This window comes from Helianthus annuus, chromosome 13 (assembly GCF_002127325.2).
Source record: "Helianthus annuus cultivar XRQ/B chromosome 13, HanXRQr2.0-SUNRISE, whole genome shotgun sequence".
Lineage (NCBI taxonomy): Eukaryota > Viridiplantae > Streptophyta > Magnoliopsida > Asterales > Asteraceae > Helianthus > Helianthus annuus.
Genome location: NC_035445.2, coordinates 149,711,067 through 149,729,574, shown reverse-complemented (window position 1 = coordinate 149,729,574; position 18,508 = coordinate 149,711,067). Strand labels below are relative to the sequence as shown.

Below are 18,508 nucleotides of genomic sequence, written 5' to 3'. Positions count from 1 at the left end.
CAAGGAGTAAAATGACTATTTTTAAAAGATTGGAAGAAAACCATTAAAACGACCAAACTACAGGGAGCAAAATAAAAGTTTACTCTATATAGTTTTTTATTATTTTATTATTTAATATATTACAATATATTATAATAGTTTATTATTATATTTACTTTTTATAACACATTTTTCTTTTTTTTAAACATATATTTCCTTTACCTTTTTTCTAATAATTGTTTTTTTCTTTTTTAAAATATATTAATTTATCGATTAATTTGATACTTCTTTAATAAGTTACGTTTATAACTTTTTTCTAAAACTTAAGTACGTAGTTATGCTTGATTTCTTTCCCTGAGATTCCGTTATAAGTTTTGTTAAAACAAGATTATACTCAAAATAAAGTATTTATTTGGGATCATAAAACGGTACGATGATAAACTAAATCCTTATAATGGTTTGACTTTCTAAATAAAATGCTTTATTTTCAAATCATGTTTGTTTTACATTATCATTTGCTCGGTTTCACCACAATACGCGATATAAAAAAACTAGTTTACTTGTAAAATAATTAGAATATATCAACATAATTTAAGTTTGTATTTTTCTATTTTTCTTACATTTCTCTATCAATTTACCATACTCTTCAAGTTTTCTCATATTCTTGTTTTTTCGATATACATAACACAAAATCTTATCATCACCATGGAGTCGAGTGTGAGTTTTTAGGTTTTACCACCAAAATCATTCCTTAACTTCCTAATTTTTTTTTATCATTCCTAAACTTTCTAGAAAAATCCTTTTACAACAACCTCTCGGTATATGTTTAAATATTTGTCTAAAAATGTATGTACCTAAAAATTTCTATAAAACCGGTTAGTCAAAAACGTATATACCCAAAAAATTCTATACGAAAACTTCATACATAACATTACTGAGCGAAAAGTTCGGGGGTCGGGCGCCCACTCCCGGCCCCCTCTATCAATTTACCATACTCTTCTAAGTTTTCTCATATTCTTGTTCTTGATATACATAACACAAAATCTTATCATCACCATGGAGTCGAGTGTGAGTTTTTAGTTTTTACCACCAAAATCATTCCTTTAACTTCCTAAATTTTTTTTTATCAATTCCTAAACTTCCTAGAAAAATCTTTTTACAACAACCTCTCGGTATATATTTGTGTCTGAAAATGTATATACCCAAAAATTTCTATAGAACCGGGGGTCGAAAACATATATACCCAAAAAATTCTATACGAAAGCTACATACATAACACTACTGAGCGAAAAGTTCGATGGATCAGGCCCCCCGGGCGCCCCTTCTAACCTTCGCCCCTGCTCTGTGGGTTCTTCATTGGGTACCTGGACGAACTAAAAAAACATGTGGTGTTGGTATAAAATGTTGCATATTTATTAGGTGTTGAAAATGTATCTAGTGAACCTTGTTAGCGTTGATATATTGAAACCGATGGATATTGGTATGTTACCAGTACTCAGTATAATTTAGTTACGATAAAAATATACTTTATTTTGTATAGAACTCCATTTTTTATTCAATTTATATCAAAATGTTAAAAAATACTAAATTATGTATTCAGTTTTTTTTTTTTTTTTAATTTAACAAACAAAAGTTATTAGTCTAACCAAATTACTAATAAATAAAGAGTTAACTGTCATTTCCGTCCATGTGGTTTGGTGGAAAATGACACTTCAGTCTAAAAAAAATAATTTGTGTCAGTTCTGTCCTCAACATTTTTGAAACGTGTTACTTCAGTTCAAAAAGATAATGCCCATTAAAAACCATTGAAGACGGAACTGGCGTAAGGCGTTATCTTTTTGTACTAAAGTGACACGTTTAAAAAATTTGAGGATGGAACTAACGCAATTTTTTTTACTGAAGTGGCATTTTCTAATCAAACCAAAAGGACGAAAATGACAATTAACTCAATAAATAAATATTAAAAAAAATAAATACTTAAAAAGTGAAAAGTTATTATTAATTCTAATAAAATATATTCAATCGATAACTGAAATAAAAAAATACTTTCAATGTCGCTTTAAATAAATTGGCCTTTCAAAAGAAAAAAAAAATCGCTTTAAATATTTTTTAAAATATCGCTTTAAATTTTTTTTAACTTTTTTTACCTACGGGATGCATGTATAACACCTTCATAAGTACAGGGGGGCTTATTGAAAATATTCCGTTTATATTATCATATAAAGGCGGGAAAGTACCTGTACCTGCAAACTAACGAAACTGGCGGGAAAATTGATCTTTAAAAAAAACAGAGCCTCACGAAATGACACGAATCCGTTAATCAGAAACGGAAAACGCAGATAACCCAATTACTTCGCCGATCATACGCAGTCGGAATCTTAATTATCTCTCCGCCATAAGAAACAATGCGTTTGTTCTGAGAGTTTATGCGGAGATTCTTGAAATTTTAGAAGCGAATCGTAGGGGAATTTTTTTCTGGAAGATGATGGTGTGATGATTTGGAGTTAATGGGGTTAAAATTGGAAATGGGATAACAGAAGCCTCTGGAGCGGGGTTAATTAGTTGTCCAATTGGGCATGCACACAAGGTGTTTGTGGAAATGTCACTGAGAGAATAAATAGATAACTTATGAACTTTGGAAAACGATGGAAGTTAACTATACATGTGCGATTAATAAGGCTCGTGAACTGTCCTTTTGGATGAAAGTGTTGGGTGGAAATTGTGCGAAGCTGAGGGTTCTTACCAAACGCGAAACCAAGGGTGGGTCCCACGGTCACCAAAATTTGTTGGATTTTTTTATAACAAAATTTGTTTTTTTAACAAAAAAAAAAGTTGGACCCCCTAATTGTAATCAGTAGAGACGAAATAGACCTTATGATGATCCCTGACTAAAAGTTTCTTGTTCCGCCACTGTCTTGCCATTGCCAGCCACCCTGATAGAAAATTGTAGTGTTATTTTTAAGCAAAGATCCTGATCGCCTCTCTTAAAAGTTTGATTAAGCCCCCCGATTGCCCTACTGTGAAAACAAATTCTGGGTCTGTCACTGGTGAAGATATCGATGGAGGAGGTAGAAAGTGGTGGTGGTGGCACCCACAAGGTCTTCAAGATCAAAGCTTGCATCTCAAAACTAATAAATGGAGTTGATCAAGGTGCTATGATGCTATCTTTTTCTAAGAACTTACAATATCTTTTGGCATGTGATGTTTGCTGATTTTTTCCTTTATATTAACTTTGTATACAAGTTCATTTATTCTTTCAAAATCCTCATCCTCTATTATTGTTATGGGCCTGCTCCACAATAAGAGGTGATAGCATGAAATGAATAGATTCCAACTATTTCACTCTTTGAAAAAACCAATTAGTTTTGGTCTATTTGACCATATTTTGAGGGTTCAATATGTTATTCTTGAGTTTCCATGAATGAGTGGAATCTTTTTTTAGGGTATCTAAGATGTATGGTTTAATACTTTATAGCTCTAGCCCTTCAAAGTGGGTTGATAGGCTTGAGCACAAAGTGTATGGTCCGTAAAACCTGAACGAATCAAAAATTTCAGTTATGCATCTTTCATGTACAGTATGCAAAAGATAACACTTAAATACTATATACCACTATGTAATGATTTGACATCATGATGGTGAAACATTATTAAACCATGTCACTTTCTTCAATATATCTATATAATACATATAACTATATAAGTATGACAAACGGATAATTTTACAGGATTTAAAGAACTTTAAACCAACTTCTCTCTATGATTTTTAAACGGTTCATAACTTTTTCATCAGTTAACATTCTTTAAAAAAACTACACCATTAAAAACGAGCATTTTATTCTTTTAGTTTGATTATGGTATTGCTATAATTTTTTACCGGTGTATGTTTTCTGAGTTACATCACATGGGCACTCCTCTAGTATGTGTGTGTATATATATATAATAGGTGTACTATTTCATGTTACTATAAAAGCTATTGCTTAAATAAAGTTGGCCATTGATTGGCTTGCATAGGATAGAATAGAAGATAGTTATAATGCATGCTTTTGGGCTTTTCTACCCTTTTATCATCCTTGTATGGTTCTAGCCTTCTAGGTAAAGATCTAATCTCAATCATTTAGGCAAAGAGAGCACTACCATTCAAACCTAATTCACATGCTTCCAACATAGTCAAATATGACATCTTTCTCTCATATTATAAGAAGATTATAGTGGTTATTTTGAATGATACTTCACTAGCCTTTAAAATGATAATAATAATAATAACAATACAAAATTCAAAACATTTTTTATCCATAAAAAATAAAGATATGAAAAGTCCCATTATAATAAAGTTAAATATAATTAGGTTTGAGGAAAAGTAGCTTGAAATAAAGAACATACAAAAAGCAAGCTATAAAAGAGACATTTACACCTTCTAAAAGCATCAAACACAACTATTAAATAAAGTCTACATACAAGTAACTTATATACCAAGAAACCTATTCCTTAGTGCATTTTTAATTAGCAAAGTTAGCTCCAAGTTGCATAAAAAAGAAACTCTTTGGTTAGAACATACAAAAAGAACCCAAAAAAGCAACCATCAAACCTTAGTATGCAAACTAAATGTTTGGGATGCAAAACAAAACATAATGAACCCAAACCATAAAACATCCATCATGTGCACATGTAACCAACAAAGCCACGGTAGCAAGGTATTCGGTACACTGAGGCTACAAAGTTTACAACGGTTCGGCATTGGTTATGATAGTAGAGAAAAGTCAACTACATAAACTCTAGAAACATAGACTTCGACTAGTTTGTGTCACGGGCCCACAAAATTTTGATATATCGAGCTACTACTAGTGCTTGCTTGGGCTGCTGCCGCAAAACTTGAACTTGGTAGCAGTAATTCCGCTTGAGGGAATGAAGTGTTCGACGGCACGTCTAGCAAGAGATCTTGATCGCCACTTTCCTCTGCGTTTTTTAGAGAATCGAGCATTAGGAGGCTATGATCAGGTGGTAACGCGAACAGGCTTCTTGGGCTGAATCCTGGGCCGTCATTGTCCATAGCGTCTTTGTGTTCGTAGCTCCCCTTCATTGTTGGTCTTTTCGGGCTCTTCATTGCAGTCTTTGGTCCTGAAAGATTCACTTGTTTCATAACGTATTCATAATGCAGTTGTTAATAGCGGGCACTATAGCGAAGCGCGCATGTGTCGCTATCTGATTTTGACGCCTCCATTGTGGAATTTTAGTTTTTTTTTGTTTTAATATAAATAGCGATACATTATACATATAAAAGAGCATGGTTTACTATTTTAGGTGTTTTGTTAAATATACATATAAAACAACATATAAAATATTTCTAAAATTTTCTTCTAGTGTATCGCTAGACATAAAATAGTGCCCGCTATTTCATTGCTATCGCTACGTATAGGCAGTAAACAAAGGAATATAACCAACTTTTTTATCTTTTGTGACAAAACAAACGGAAAATTAGATATAAAATACGATGCTAACCTGAATATGGTTGAAATTGAGCATCGCGGGGTCTCTTTACATTTACAGAATGTCCAGGTGTCACAGCATTACTTGCTCCACCAGCTACAGACCCCCCTCCGGTATCATATTTACGTGGTGTACCCTAAGAGAAAAACAAACATAAAATTAGTAAAAAAATAAGTAAATTCTTCCAAAAGATTCGATTACGATAAGACGTATTTTTATTTTTGTTTAAAATGTAAACCTGAAGCTGATTATATTTCTCCACCCAATCGGATTTTGTAGGACTACAAAGAGCAAGCTTCTTCAATGTTTTACAGCCTTCGGTTTTCCCCATCGGTAAAGAGAAGTCAAAGATCCCTTCAGAAAGAAGTTTCTGGAAGGATGATAGGTTCTCCTTAAACTGAGGGCTATCAAACATGCTTTTGAGGCTGTCGAATTTGAAAATAAACGCTTATTACGATCATTTATATAAACTATGAACTTAGATAACTTTAACTTGTCTCTATTATGTAAGATAAGTATTATCGATGAAAACCTATCGGGAATTTGAACAGTGTCAACAGGAGCTAAATATTTGAGCAATTGTTGTTGTTCGTCATTTGTCATATGACTTCGAAACTCTTCAAAGTTGATAACATCCTGCCATATATGACGTTAAGGTTCATATCAAACAACAAAGGCACATCCAAACACTATTTTCCACCGTCCGTTATATTATTATTCGGTTTCATATAATCATTTCAAAACACACAATCCAAACACCAGTTTAGCAAGTTCTTTATTTAAAGGAAAATTGGAGTTTAATAACCTCAACTTTAACATATTGGCCGGCAACAGTCCCAACTTTTAACCTATTTTCCCTCAGCGATCCCACACTAACTAAAAGTTAACCCAATTAGTTTTTGTTGACCGCCACGTAAGCAGTCCACGTCATCAAAAACTTTGCCGTATAAGCAATCCACGCAGGGGCGGACTTAAAAGGTTAGTAGGGGTAGCACGGGCTACCCCTCAACCCCGTCTTCGTAGTGTAAAAACACCCCTTAACTCCGTTTCCGTAGTGTAAAATTTCGTCTCCGTTATACAAATGATACCCCTGGTCAAAAAAATAAAAAAATGGGATACCCCTAAATTTTTGGGTTAGTTCCGCCACTGAATCCACGTCATAAAAACTTTGGTATATTTGCCACATAAGCAGTCCACGTCAGCAAAATTTAGATTTTTTTGCCACATAAGCAGTCCACGGCAGCAAAAACTAACTGGGTAAACTTTTAGTTAGTATGTGATCGCTGAGGGAAAATATGTTTAAAGTTGGGACTGTCACAAAACATTTCTTTAGTTGGAACGGTTGCCACCCAATATGTCAGAGTTGGGACTATTAAAATCCAATTTTTCCTTATTTAAACCTACATAGAACATGTTAAACCATCCCCTAAAAATTGCATCAATTTAATTTAATCGTACTTACTTTGAGATCTATGTGGCACAGTGGAGATTTACGGTTCATGAGCAACTGTAATTTGTCGTCATTATCCCTGTAACCAACGGCAAAAGTTAATAAATCTCACTTATATCTAAAAGAACAAAAATAACTCTATGCGTATATAATATATATACTTGTTCATGTGATCTTGATTCACGGGCTTTTTGGGCCGGCTCGAGAAATTTCCACCCAGATTAGCATTATATACAGGAAGGGTAGTGAAACGTGAATAAGCCTCGTTTTTCGTATCGACAGAAAGAGAACTTGCTTCAGATTCCTCTTCACGAGCCGCCGAGTTTGGATGGCGAATAAGAACACTCCCGTGCCCGATTTCGACCGAAACCATTGGTGTGTCGCTGTCGAAGATCAAATCTTCTTCCGATGAACCCGAAAAGTAAGATCGTTGTTCATGTAAAATGGTGTGTAGATCTTTCGTAAGTTTCTCGACGGATGATTGTGATTGTTTTAGTCGGTTGGAACATGTTCGTTTTCTTGAAGGTACGATTGTATCCCATACGACTGATGATTGCGCTGGACCTGAAAGGTTAAAGAGAGGAATGTGAGCTTCAAAAGTAGGGCTGTAAACGAACCGAACTTAGTTCGTTTACATTTGTTCGTTTGTTTAATAAATGAAGTATGAACAAACATGAACAAGAAATTCTGTTCGATTAGTTATATGAACTAACACAATATATTAATACCCGAACGTTCAGTAGGAAGTTCGTTTACGTTTGTTTAATAAACGAACGAACATGAACAAGAAATTCCATTCGATTAGTTATATGAACTAACACAATACATTAATACCCGAACGTTCAGCAAACAGTTCGTGAACTGTAATAAATAAACGAACATGAACAAGAAATTTCGTTCGATTAGTTAAATGAACGAACACGATATATAAATACCTGTCAAATCGCTAACATCGGCACTGCCAATGTGCATATACCCATCAGAATTAGACATAGCGGAGCCCGAACTCGATCGGTTGCTAGTATCTTCATCAAACCCTTTGCGAAAACCCGGGTTATGGTGGTCATACGCGAACCCACCGCCACCGAAACCACCAGCGCCACCACCAAGCATAATGCTAGCGGTTCCGCCTGCTACATTGTCGTAATTCTGTTTTCTTTTTAGTAATTTCGCCTCTTTGTTCTTAATGGATACGGTTTTCACTCTCGAAACCCGATGATCCTCGAAATCATCGGGCTCGGCTCGAGCATGAAGTGGGGTGTAGTTTAAAAGTGATCCTTTCGTTCTCCAACGCGAACCGCACGCGTTGCACAATACGGGCTTATCAGGCGGCCCGTTTCGCCATAAGGGAGTGCCTGTAATTACAATGAAGTTCCCAAAATGTCAAAAAGGACTAAACATACATTACATATATACATACATACATACATATATATGTTCAAACTTTAAATCACTGAAGAAGAAGAACCATATATTTTAGGATAATCTTTCACTATCACCGAATTAAATGACTTCAAAAATAGACATAATTATAAATACAACCAAATAAACATGAGCTCACAAGAACACCAAATTCAACAAAATCATATTGCAGATTAACAAAGGCATAAACAAAATAAAAAAAAAAAAAAAAAACTTCAATAAACATGAAAAATTGTTTGATTATCAAACAGATGGAGTGCATTTAGCCAATTGACTAAAAAATTTGAAGCAAAATTTAAGAAACAAAAACATTGTTTAGACCAGAAGGTATTAACAAAGAGGTTACTCTGTATTTGATAAAGTTTAAAAAGTCAAACATCCAATTTTGAAGGCATTTAAAGAGATACTACTCTGTATTTCATAAGTCAAACACCCAATTCTGGATAACTAAGCTCAAATTTCAACCATTTTTTGAGTTCAACATTGAGAATTACAATATGAAACTATCAAAGACTCCAATAAGGCAATAACTAGTTTTATTTTAAAATCTTGGATTTAAAAAAAAAATCCCAAAAACAATCAATAATCAGCCGAAAAATCATACAATTAGTCAATAATTGTTTCCAATTGTTTTCTAAATAATTTTCCACAATTTTCAACCAAACAACCATATGGGTATAGTCAAGAATGATCTCAAAACCAAATCTGAGGATAAAAACCACAACACAACTGAAGAAAATGGCAAAAAGATCTCATTTTTATTTAACAAATCAATATCCCCAAATTGTAAACTCACTTGTAACACCACAGTGACAGCAAGGTCCTTGCTTTCCCATCTCTGAACAGATATTTTCTCTTAAAATTATAAAAAAAAATCAAATTAAATCCAAATTAAAAGAAAATGAAAAACTCTCTGTAAAGAAACTTCATTTTTTTACAAAATTAAAAACCCAGAAATATTATCAACAAGATTCAACTGGGTATTGAAAACTTTCAAAGAAAGATTTGAAGAAATCCCCAAAACAAAACTTAGAACAAAAAAGGGTTAAACTTGTGTGAAACCCATGAAAAGTTGAGCAAGATTATTGGAAAAAGTAAAGATGTTGAAGGGATAATTAGATGGGTTGTGGGTGTTTCATATGAAGTTTTGAATAATAATGAAATGGGAGAAGAAAAAGAAAAGAGTCATGGTGAGGAATCTAATAAATGGTTGGGAAAGGAAGGTGAAAATGGCGAGGGGGAGAGAGAAAGAAAGAAGAAAGAGAAGTTGTGTGTATGACCCTCGCTTCTTCTCCTTGTATTGTATACGAAGTAAATGTTCAGCTTTCTTTTTCTTTTGCTTTGAATAATAATTTGGTTAATGTGTTTTTTGCTATTTTATGTTATCATTAATTAGGTAATATTATGTAATAACATATCATACATTATCTCCTATGGTATGTTAATTAGGGCTGACATATTGTGTATACCCGTATATGATACGACACGATACATGAAATTTCATACATGAACACGACACGATGACTTATCGTGTTCTTTTTTCAAACACAAACACAACACGATATACACGAATTACCTGTTAACACGACTGTTCGACTGTTATACACGAAAATTACCTGTTAACACGAACAAAAACACGAACACGACATGCTATCTGAGAGTTACAGAGGGAGTTTAGGGTTTTACTTTTTTTGAATTGAATGAGGAATAAAAATAGAAAGGAATTAAGGAACTCACACGTACATGGCTGATGAGTTTTATTTAATTTAATTTCTTAAACGGGTATTAACAGGTAAACATGTATTTAACCTGTTTATACACGAAAATTAACAGGTAATCTCGTGTCTACCTATTTGGTGCACGATACCTGTTAAGGCCATACACGATACCTGTTAACTTCGTGTAGGTTCGTGGCGTGTATTCGTGTATTCGTGTAAAATTGTCAGCCCTAATGTTAACATTACAGCTTTCGTCTTTAAGTATGAGAAATTATGGTTAGGGTAGAAGGGGTGGTCATCACACATCAAATCCAGCTCTCATTTGACACTTTGCTTCATCACATTTTACTCTATCACACTTGCAATGGTCATCAGTCACATTCATCACACCTAATCACAATTTAGCATCTCAACACCAAAGTCAAACATATACACATTCTCCAATCACACCTCAACACCAAAGCCAAACACACACATTCTTCCATCACTACGCGATACTCATCCCTTGTTTTGCCTCCATCATGCTTGATAGCACACTCGCGGCGGTGTGCTATCACTCATCATAAGCTCCTTGGAAGGGGACCATTCGTTTTTGGAAAAATGGAAAATTGAGGCCGTGATTTATCGAGCCATTTAAGATTATTGGTCGTGTTGGCAAGGTAGCTTACCGACTCGAGCTACCGGAGAAATTAAGCGAGATCCATAATTCTCACCTTCGGAAGTGTTTGGCCGATGAAACGGCCTTCATTCCCCTCGATGACATTGAAGTTGACAATAAGCTCAACTACGTGACAAGGCCTCTCGCAATCCTGGATCGGAAGGTAAAAGGTTTAAGGAACAAGGAAATTGATCAAGTTAAAGTGAAATGGGAACCCCGAAAGGGATCGGACACCACTTGGAAGTCCGAGGAAGAAATGAAAAGACTATACCCTTCTCTTTTTGGTACGTAAACATGTTTCGGGGACGAAACCCCTTTAAGGGGGTGAACTTGTAACACCCAAAAAATATCGAATGATATAGAATATTATATATATATATATATATATATATATATATATATATATATATATATATATATATATATATATATAGGAACAGGATCAGGAGAGAACGCTTCAAAGTGTGAGAACGGTGAGAACGATTCTCAGCCACAAGATCTTAGTGGTTTGTGGCTGAGATTGGTGCGGTGACATTTTTGTAAATAATAGGGGCCTTGGAACTACCTGGAGGGGTAAAATAGGAAGATCCAAACAAAGGTGCACATGTTAATCACATGCCATTTCCCCCCATCATACTTAAACGACAATAACTTTTTTATACGTGATCATTTTTCGAAAAAAATTACACCATAAAACTCAGCGTTTTTTTATCTTTCCAACGAGTATACTATTGATATACTTTTCGAAAAAAAAGTTAACTGGTTTTTATGCGTTTTTCTGAACTGAGTGTTTTATGGCGTTTTAGACAAGGTATTTTCATGGTGTTTTTTTCTAAACTAGGTGTTTTATGGCGTTTTAGCTAGGTATTTTCATGGCGTTTTTCTGAACTGAGTGTTTTATGGCGTTTTCAACTGAGTTTTTCCATGGCGTTTTTCTGAACTTGGTGTTTTATGATGTTTTTAACTGGGTATTTTCATGGCGTTTTTCTGAATTGGGTGTTTTTATGGCGTTTTATTTGAACACCCCGTTCATGTGAGTGAGTTTTTTGACAATACTACCCCTTAGTGTAATTTAGCATCAATACCACATGTTACCACCAAAATCGTTCTCACCATTCTCACACTTTTCACCGTTCACACCACGTGGCATGTGACTCACCGAAGCTAGACTTGTGACTGGCCCAGCCTATACGCGACACGTGGTCTCTAGCGGGCCGCAAAGGCCTTAGCCTTCTCTTTCGCGGGGCGCGACAAAGTGGTCGAGCCGCCTATAAATGGAGGGCTCGAGCTCATTTGTTCAGTCGTTCAGAAATCAAATTCTCTCAATATTCTGTAGGTAGAAATTATACCCGGGCATAATACCCACTATAAAGCGAAGCTCTACCTCGTTGTAAGTACTATAACCCTGCTGTTACCCTACACGATCGATTTAGGGCTCCGTAATGCATGTCAAGAGGCCTGACTCAGTCATTGGAGTTTTGTCTCGTGTTACACTCGATTGATCTAGGATTCCGTAATGCATGTGGGCTCTGCCTGACTCAGTCATTGGAATTCTGTCTCGAGTTGTACGGTTAATGTGATTTGGGTTATTTTACTAACACATGCGCATTGTTTAATTTTAATAGATAATAACCAGGAGATTCCCAGGAAGCTTTAGTTTTACCTAAGTAAACAATGTGAGTACATTCTCTTTTTCTCACTATTAGTGAGTACATCTGCTTTTTGCCACCTTTTTGTAAATTACTTTGTGAGTCAAAATGTTTTACCAAAACCTCAAATGTTTTAATTAACCACTTAACAGTAATTGAGTATTTGTGATTCTACAATTACTGCCGGTATGTTGGGGTTTTGTATACAAAATATGGAAGACGTTACCATTGGACAATGAGATAGCCAACGAGTAATATGACCCACAAGTCAGGTGTTGACAGTACTGATTGAGTAATTGAATAGATATAACCAAATGTAATTGCGAATGCCCTCAATTCTGTGAAGTGATAAAATTATTTTGATTAAACTGGGTTGCACTCACAAGTATTTCTTGCTGATAATTTTTTTTTTTAAAAACGTGTTTCAGGTAACAAAACGTGAAAGCCAATAGAAGCCAGTTGGAGAGCACTGAAAGCTTGGAAAAGTGGCTATAAAAGTTACCTAAATAAAAGAGAATTTTTGTTTTCAATAAATAGGGTTTATCCCTATAAATGTACTGTCAAATGAACTTGGGTTTTATCCCAATGATTTATTATTATAAAAAAGTTTGGTGTTTTACTCTGATAAAAATATTTCCTAACTACGGTCCTGATGTATTCCATTGCTAAATTAATAAGCACCGATACCACTAATCTGGACGTCCGCGGTGCCCGCTCCCGGGGTAGGGGTCGGGGTCTGCGACAGAGAGTGGTTTAATAGAGGAGCACATGAGAGAAGAAAGAGAATGAAGAAGTTACAACAACAGAGGGCAATAGTCAGGGCTAATAGGGAAGCAAATGCACAAACTCAGGAGACATCCAATAGGCCACCTTGGGAAGAGGAACTAGATAGACAATTGGCCAATATCCATATGTTAGCCACTACAACAGTAGATGCTAACCTAAACCAAATAGTTGAACCGCCACTGTTACCTTTATTACCAGACCAACAAATGCTAGAACCCGACCAGGAAGACCCGTTTCCAATCCCAGATGTAGATCCCTATGAGATTCCCATAATTCCCCCACCAAACCCCATAGCTCAGTATACCGACCTTAACCCTTTTGATCTCTTTTGGAGCAGCGAATGGTGGACGCATAGTGTAATAAGAAACCCATACCCTTATGGACAACCTATCCCTCAACACCCTGATCCAGTACCCGCACCCATGCCACCTATGAGCCAGGAAAATTTTGAGGAAGTTCGCTCACTGGGTGACGAATTAGTAGAGGAAGGAGATAGAATTCGGCTAATAGGAGAAAAGCTTATGTGGAAAATGTCGAGTGCGATATACATGATTGGATACATGATACTTAGAATAATGCCTAGATATATGTGTAATTTTGTAGTTTGATAAAAAAACTATAGATAGACTAAAATAGATATGGATGCATAACTACTAGTATATTTGATTTCCAGTTGTAGTTTGTAACTGATGCATATATGTATATATCAAAAAGAGTAAAAGTCGCAATGATCGACGTTTTTGATCAAATTGTCTGTGTGATTGTATATAAATATTTGTATCAAATTTATTCTGTGACAATTTGATAAATGTTCACAATTCAGACGGACAACGAATTGAAGTAAATCAGGAAAACCAGAATAATGAGAATAACGGAAACCAAATAGATAACAGTGTCATCCAACACATAGTAGCACAAGGAATTATAGATGTTATGCCTTATATTATCAAGATTGTTAAGGAAGCAGAAAATAATAAATCTGCAAATGGAAGTAAACACCAACACACTGAACCAAGTCACAGTGTGAACGATAATAACGGACCTATTATCCAAGCTCCAATTCCTAAAAGAAGAAGAACCGTTTCTTACGGTTGTTCTTATAAAGAATTCTTGGCCTGCAAACCAATAGAACTCTTAGGCAATGAAGGAGACATTGCAGCCTTACGTTGGATAGAAAAGACAGAAGCAGTAATAAAAATAAGTAAATGTGCGGATGAAGATAAGATTATGTTTGCTTCTAATCTTTTTAAAAATGTAGCCTTAAATGGTGGAATACTATTCTCCAGTCTAAGGGAAGTGACAAAGTTTATAATATGGAATGGATCAACTTTAAGGAAATGGTTGAAAGAAAATTCTGTTCTCCTAATGAGAAGGAACAAATCGCCAATAAGTTCTTAAATCTTAGAATGACTGGAATAGACTGCAAAGGTTACACTACCATATTCTTCGAATATGCTAGGATAGTGCCAACCTTAGCCTCACCTGAACCAGTGTTAATCTCTCGTTATATTTGGGTATTAATTAGTGAGATTAGACACGTAGTCAAGGCAGCTAGACCACAAACCATAGAAGAAACAATAGAACTAGCCAATACCCTAACTGATGAATTGGTGCGTACACAAGAGGAAAACCAGAGAAAGAACCTAGCTCAAAAGCTTACCCAAGAATTTCGCTACGGTAATTCCAACCGTGGGAAAGGTACAGGTTCTTCCTCTGCACCCTACTGTAAATATTGCAAAAGAAAGCATTGTGGAAGATGCTCCATATACTGCAACTTTTGCAAAATGTCGGGACACAAGGAAGAAAACTGTAGAAAGAAACCTAATAATGGGATATGTTTCAATTGTGGAGAGAGTGGGCACATCAAACCGAACTATCCGAAACTAGCTCTAGCCACAACCAACAAGGCTAAGACAACTGAGGCACCTAAGAAAAATGCCAGGGCATTTGTTCTGACAGCTGAGGAAGCCAAGATGATTCCAGATGTGATTGTCGGTACGTTCTTAGTTAATAACATATTTGCCAAAGTATTGTTTGACTCTGGTGCAAACCAAAGTTTTATCAATACTTCTTTCTACAAACTCCTTGACCAACCCTTAGCCAAACTTCAACAAGATTGTCTGGTAGAGACAACAAACGGAGAATCCATTAAGATAAGTGAAATCTTGCAGGGAGCAAAAATAGAAATCCTAAACCATCATTTCTTTGCTAACCTTTACCCAATAAATTTGGCTGGTTTTGATGTTGTACTAGGAATGGATTGGTTGGTAGCCAATCGTGCCAGTATTTTATGTGATCAAAAGTCAGTACAAGTAAGTACACCAAGTGGTGAAAAGATCATAATCAAAGGAGATAAGCCAACTAGATCGACAAAATTCATCTCTGTGATGAAAGCCGCAAGTTATGAAAGGAAAGGAGGAATAGTATATATGATTTCTGTAATCATTAATACTAAAGGAAAAGAATTAAAAGATATTCCTGTAATATCTAAGTTCTTAGACGTTTTTCCAGAAGAGTTACCTAGATTACCGCCTGATAGAGAGGTTGAATTTAGAATTCACCTAATACCAGGGACGGCACCGATTGCCAAGGCACCATATCGATTAGCGCCAACAGAAATGTAGGAACTGAAGAAACAATTGGACGAACTTCTTGACAAAGGTTTTATACAACCAAGTTCATCGCCATGGGGAGCACCGGTGTTATTCGTTAAGAAGAAAGACGGATCGATGCGTATGTGCATTGATTACCGAGACTTGAACAAGGTTATGATTAAGAATCGGTACCCACTACCGAGAATCGATGATCTGTTCGATCAACTTCAAGGAGCTCGATTCTATTCTAAGGTTGACTTACTCTCAGGATATTCTGTAGGTAGAAATTATACCCGGGCATAATACCCACTATAAAGCGAAGCTCTGCCTCGTTGTAAGTACTATAACCCTGTTGTTACCCTACACGATCGATTTAGGGCTCCGTAATTCATATCAAGGCTCTGCCTAACTCAGTCATTGGAGTTCTGTCTCGTGTTACACTCGATTGATCTAGGATTCTGTAATGCATGTCGGCTCTGCCTGACTCAGTCATTGGAATTCTGTCTCGAGTTGTACGGTTAATGTGATTTGGGTTATTTTACTAACACGTGTGCAGTGTTTAATTTTAATAGATAATAACGAGGAGATTCCCAGGAAGCTTTAGTTTTACCTAAGTAAACAACGTGAGTACATTCTCTTTTTCTCACTATTAGTGAGTACATTCTCTTTTTCTCACTATTAGTGAGTACATCTGCTTTTTGCCACCTTTTTGTAAATTACTTTGTGAGTCAAAATGTTTTACCAAAACCTCAAATGTTTTAATTAACCACTTAACTGTAATTGAGTATTTGTGATTCTATAATTACTACCGGTATGTTGGGGTTTTGTATACAAAATGTGGAAGACGTTACCATTGGACAATGAGATAGCCAATGAGTAATATGACCCACAAGTCAGGTGTTGACAGTACTGATTGAGTAATTGAATAGATTTAAGCAAATGTAATTGCGGATGCCCTCAATTCTGTGAAGTGATATATTATTTTGATTAAACTGGGATGCACTCGCCAGTATTTCTTGCTGATAATTTTTAAAAAAAAAACACGCGTTTCAGGTAACAACACATGAAAGCCAATAGAAGCCAGCTGCAGAGCACTGAAGGCTTGGAAAAGTGGCTATAAAAGTTACCTAAATAAAAAGAGAGTTTTTGTTTTCAATAAATAGGGTTTATCCCTATAAATGTACTGTTAAATGAACTTGAGTTTTATCCCAATGATTTATTATTATAAAAAAGTTTGGTGTTTTACTCTGATAAAAATATTTCCTAACTACGGTCCTGATGTATTCCGCTGCTAAATTAATAAACACCGATACCACTAATCTGGACGTCCGCGGCCCCCGCTTCCGGGGTAGGTGTCGGGGGCTGCGACAACCACCCCTACTTAACACTTGGGTTGCTCTATCACTCCAGGGTTAACCCACCACTAACTCTGTTAGTTTTTAGCCTACGTGGCATGTTGACGTGGCCTTTTTCCCCCGTGGCTTGCTAACATGGCCTTGTTATGTATTATTTTTTATTTAGATCTGACTAAAAATATAAAATTTAAAGATTTATTTTTATAAAACCCCACATCAACCCCCCCCCCCCCCTCTCTCCTTAGCTGGAACACCAACGCCACCGTCATCATCATCTTCACCATCATCATCTTCACCAACCACCCAAGAAGGCCTCGATCTCCTCCAAGCTAAACCACCCTCTCTGACCCCACCGACGTCCTCTCCAACCGGAACTCCACCCACCCCACCCCCTGTAACTGGACCGGCATCACCTACTCCAACTCCGTTACCGGAATCCACCTCCCTTCCGCCTCCTTCTTCAGCCCTTTCCCCACCACCCTCTGCCGTCTCCCATCCCTCTCCACCCTCTCCTTACTCGATAAAAACTACAATTCCAATTTGATTTTATAAACCTCACTCTCTCCCTTTCTCTCTCTCTTTCTCTCACTTACACCACCGCCACCATCAACTCCACCACCACCTTCCCCCTTCTGACCACCGCCACCGTCAACACCACCACCTCTTCCCCCCTTCAGACCACCGCCGCCATCAACTCAGCCACCACCTCCTTCCTATTCCAAACCCTAACCTTAGCCGCCTACACCACCCACCACTACTACACCACCAAACCTACCCACTTGTAAGCCCTAAATCAATCTCCAAATCATTTAATGAACCATTCAATGTGACAAAATCCCATTCATCTTAAGCAGAATTGACGCATGCGGAGGACACCACCGGGCAGAATCATCGTGACAATATGATTCTGAAGTTCCAGATCTACTTTTGAATCAATTGCAGGTTCTGAAGTTCCATTGTTCCAGATCTAATTTCAAACCTCATTCTGATTTGATTTCATTTTTTTGTTCATCCGAGATGGGTACTTGTTCGATTGTTGGTGACAATAGCATAGGTTGTCGGTGAAATTTTGATAATTGGTGAGTTTAAAAACAGAGGAATACAACAGATGGTGTTGATGATTTTGTCTAGGGTTTGTGGCAGTGGTGCTAGATCAGAATTTGAGTTGAGTTGAGAGAAGGGTTTATAAAATCAGAATTTTAAAAGATAATAAAATACACGTCATCATGCCACATGGGGTAATAATTGACACGTAGGATAATAAAACTAACCAAGTTAGTAGCTAGTTAACGATCGGGTGATAGGTACACCGAAGTGTTAGGTTGGGGGTGGTGGGTGCCAAAGTGAAAGTTGAGAATGGCAGCAACCAATTTTGATTAGTTTGGGGTGATAAGATCCAATTCCCCAATAATA

The 18,508-nt window shown here is 36.2% G+C and overlaps 1 protein-coding gene across 1 annotated transcript; it reads right to left on the bottom strand.

Annotated features, from left to right (window-relative positions):
- Window positions 1–4,539: 4,539 nt before the first annotated feature.
- LOC110899732 (GATA transcription factor 27) lies at window positions 4,540–9,636 on the bottom strand. The gene is made up of 8 exons (XM_022146621.2): window positions 9,132–9,636; window positions 7,849–8,268; window positions 7,075–7,477; window positions 6,926–6,992; window positions 5,996–6,099; window positions 5,702–5,888; window positions 5,476–5,599; window positions 4,540–5,094 (listed from the first exon to the last, which is right to left on the bottom strand). The coding sequence occupies exons 1-8, from the start codon at window positions 9,169–9,171 to the stop codon at window positions 4,781–4,783; spliced, it is 1,659 nt and encodes a 552-aa protein (XP_022002313.1). The 5' UTR covers window positions 9,172–9,636; the 3' UTR covers window positions 4,540–4,780.
- Between the last annotated feature and the right edge of the window lie 8,872 nt (window positions 9,637–18,508).